This window comes from Tupaia chinensis, unplaced genomic scaffold, assembly GCF_000334495.1.
Source record: "Tupaia chinensis unplaced genomic scaffold, TupChi_1.0 Scaffold146961_1, whole genome shotgun sequence".
Lineage (NCBI taxonomy): Eukaryota > Metazoa > Chordata > Mammalia > Scandentia > Tupaiidae > Tupaia > Tupaia belangeri.
The window spans coordinates 914,275-918,079 of NW_006206814.1; the positions used below are offsets into that span (position 1 = coordinate 914,275).

The 3,805-nt window shown below is 55.1% G+C and overlaps 1 protein-coding gene across 1 annotated transcript in view; it reads left to right on the plus strand.

Moving 5' to 3' along the window:
- TF (transferrin) overlaps positions 1 to 3,805 on the plus strand; it is a gene marked incomplete in the record, with an annotated part of 25,791 nt that overhangs the window by 558 nt on the left and 21,428 nt on the right. The window contains 1 exon segment of the mRNA XM_014584459.2: positions 642 to 811. Within this exon segment, the coding sequence (XP_014439945.1) occupies positions 642 to 811 (170 nt within the window).

The window sequence follows — 3,805 nt, forward strand, 5'->3', positions numbered from 1 at the left end:
AACTACATAGCTGTCCAGCGACATAGCTGTTACGCCAACTGCTGGTCCCAGACCTTTGCATTCATTCACCCCGTTACCAGCTGGCAAAGTAACCTCAAAGGTTACCTTCTTTTGTGCCCAGGCAGCAGACCACGGCACTAGAGGCTCAGGTTCTAGGACTGGGTGGCCGCTAAGAAGCCGGGGGTGGGGAGAACCTTGGGCAAAAAAGCAACGTTCTCTGAGTCCAGCTTTCGCATCGCGAAGGGGTGGCGACTCCGGCCTGCTGTCTTCCCGGAGCTGGGGCTTCAGACCAAGGCACTGGCGGCAGACAAAGCCAGTGCATGCCTGCTGCACAGGGTCAGGGGTGGTGACAGGGAAGGACACACAGAACAGAGGAGCAGACTGTCACCTCCGCTTGGGAGCTGCTGGTCATGCCAGCACCGGCCTGGCCGGCACAGGGCTGTCAGCCGAACCGGGGAGGCCGTTAGGGCACCTTCTGGCCTGGCCTTCGAGTGCAGAAGCGGTGCCCTGAGGTGCTCCTGAACAGGGATACGTGGACAGGACAGAGGGGACGTGGCCGTCAAGGTCCCTCTGAAGACGATGCCGTCTCTGTCTCCAGCACGCGGAGTGGATTTCTTAGACTCCTGGCCTCTCTCCCGCAGGACTGTGTCTGGCCGTCCCTGAGAAAACCGTGAGATGGTGTGCCATCTCAGAACATGAGGCTGCTAAGTGCCACAGTTTCCGCGACCACATGAAGAAAGAAGTTCCAGATAGCCCCCGTGTCATCTGTGTGAAGAAAGCCTCCTACCTTGACTGCATCAAGGCCATTGCGGTGAGTCGCCGCCGCCTGGGGGCACGGGGAGTCCGCAGTTCCCTCCACTGGTCATTTTGGACCAGCCCTTCGCTTACAGGCAGGAGGCTCGTGTGTGGGGCCGTCAACTCCCACCACGACCAAGATGACGAGCAGGGTGGGGCTTATTTGATTGTACTGTCAGAGGGTGCGTGTGCTTGCAGAGAGAGGGATGCAGAGGAGAGGGCACGGCCACGCCGCACCCCTCCCCGGCTCTCCCTCTGCAGGACTTTGGGCACACGTGCACACTCCCATGGCCCAGTGAATCTCTCAAGCTGCTCAGTCCAGGACTCAGATTGCGTGGTTGGCCATGTGGGATCCAGCCACTCTAACCACCATGCCACGGGCTGGCCCAGAGAGCTTATCTTTAATGGGTCTAAGACCCACAAGCCAGGGCACCCTGAAAGGTGGCTATTTTGAGGCATTGATTTCTGTGAACTTGGGGAAAATCAAGGACATTCACGATCAAAATGATGTAACTCGTTTGGAAGTTCTCGATACGCCATCAGGGGGAGGCGAGGCTGCGCCCTGGGGAAGAGCGAGTTGCCCGTGCACACGAAGCCGCTCCCTTGGCTTCCTAGGCCCGTACAGAGACGCTTAGCATTGCTCTTGTGTTCACGGACGTGTGTCACGGTCTGTGTAGGCAACGAGGCTGCAGCAGTGCAAGAAACACAGAGTCCCTACCCCCAAGGGGTTCGTGGCCTGGTCAGGAGAGAAGAAATGCACAGACAAGGAAAAATCTAATTCCAAAATGTGCAGCATTTTGGAGGGCAAGAAGACAATGTTCCTACAGGGACTCACACAGAAACCTGTGCTGACCTGGGTGTTCAGGGGCAGTGTCCCCGGAAGGGAAGTCGCAGAGCTGAGACCCCAGGGAGAAGCCTTGGGTAGGGCCTGCAGAGTCCCGGGTGAAATTCATCCATAGTGACCTGAGACTAGAGCTGGCTAGTTCAGGTTGCCCAAGGGAAGCGGAGTTGGCAGGGGCTGTCAAAGATGAGCACAGGGCTTTCACTGCAGTGGTGAGAACAGATTTCGCACAGCGACTACTGACAGGAGGGCAGCGTGAGCACTCCGTGCTGAGTGCCGGAGTGCAGATGGATGCGACTGAAGCCCTGGTGACTCAGAGGGAGAATGGGGAAGAGGGAGCCCGCTGGGCGGAATTAGGGAAGTGAGACAGGGCGAGCAGCCGGCCAGTGACCAGCTAGGCCAGCTGTGCCCAGGAGCTGACAGATCTAAAATGGGACTCTGTCCTCCCACGGAGAGGACAGAAGAGGACAGAGGGCCGGGGAGACCCTGTCCCACCCTTCCTGATCAGTGTATTTCAAAGGAACCGCCCCCAGGTCCTCTGGAGAGATGCTTCTGAGTTGCAAGAGAGACATATCTACAGTCGTAAGCCCTTTGTAGTAAATGCTCTTAGAAGGGGAAGCCAGTGGGGCCAGCAGATGGTGGAGTGGTTTCATCGCTGGACCCCCCCACGTAGTCGACCATGGTTCGAGTGCCGGACCCAGAGGCTTCAAACTCATACCGGGTGTGTGTACGTCCATGCCCATAATCTCAAGAGAATGGAGGAGAAGGGATTGCAGTGTGGCCTTCTCCCCTAAGGGAGAGATTTCTCGCTTTATGTTTCTCTGCCTCTCTGGTGAGTGCATGCACCCTGTAGCAAAAATCTCTCTAAAAGATAAAAAGAAAGGGAGGCGAGAGGCCCATTACCAGTTGTGGATCATCTTTCAAAAGCGGTCAGTGTTCCTGGTGGCACTGAACCGGCTCAGGCAGGCACATTCAGAGGGCCCGGGTCATCCGAGGGATGTGGCCTTGTGCTGCTAGCAGCCATGCTGGAATCTGATCTTGGTGCAGAGGTTTAGATGGCGCGTCATGTGCAGAGTTCCAAATTCTCAGGGCAAAGCCAGCAGGAGTCTGCAGGGAGGGAAGAGGGACAGGTGGCCGGCTAGGTGCGCTTCCCTCCAGGAGCGGTGCTGGGGGGCAGAGCGGTCTGCGTGCTGGGCTCTGCCCAGTTACCCTGGCCTCCCTCCAGCCCGCTCGCTGAATCCCACCGCTCTAGCTGGGCCCGTGTTTTAGGTATAGGCTCCTGAGTTTCCCAGGCTCCTGGGGCTCCAGTGATTCTTGCCTAGGATCCTCATGCCTGGCCATTCCCCCAACCCCACTGCACTGAGAAGAGCCCAAGTTTGTTTGGTTATTCATGTTTGTTGAACAGTGTGAGAGGAGGGACGGGGAAGGTGTCTCACATGCAGGTCTAAGCAACACCGCGAAGGGTGGCTCGTGGAAGTCTCACTGTGGAACAGGAGGGTCTACCATGTTTCCTCATTGTTCATGATACCCAAAGTGGGTACATCAATTAGTTGAAAAAAGTTTTTGTTGTGTTTTTGTTTTATTTAAAATATGTTTATATAACCCAATGTCCATTGGCAGGTAAATGGATAAACAAAATTTTAAACACACACACAGAATGAAATTTATTTCAGTCTTAAAAATAAGTGAAATTAGGACTAGCAGTTAGCATAATGGCTATGTCACTGGAGTCCCATGTACTTGACCATGGTTCGAGTCTTGAACCCGGTGGCTTAAACTCATGCCGGGTGCATGTGCATGCGTGCCCAAGATCCCAAGAGGAGAATGGAGGAGAAGGGATTGTGGCGTGGCCATCCCCCTGGGGGGTGATTTCTTGCTTTCTGTCTCTCTTATCTCTCTCGGTCTGTCTGGTGAGTGCACATGCCCTATAGCAAAAGCCTCTCAAAAAAAAAAAAAAATCCCTGCCCTAATAGCTTGAAAAACACTGCACGTGTGTGTGTGTGCCCCAGATCCCAACAGGAGGGACACATGGAAGCAAAGGGATTGAGGCATGACCATGCCCCACGGGGGGTGGGGGTAATTTCTCTCTCCCTCTCTTTGTCTCTCTGTCTCTTTCTGGCAAGCACACACACCCTCTAGCAAAAAGAAAGAAAGAGAGAGAGAGAGAGA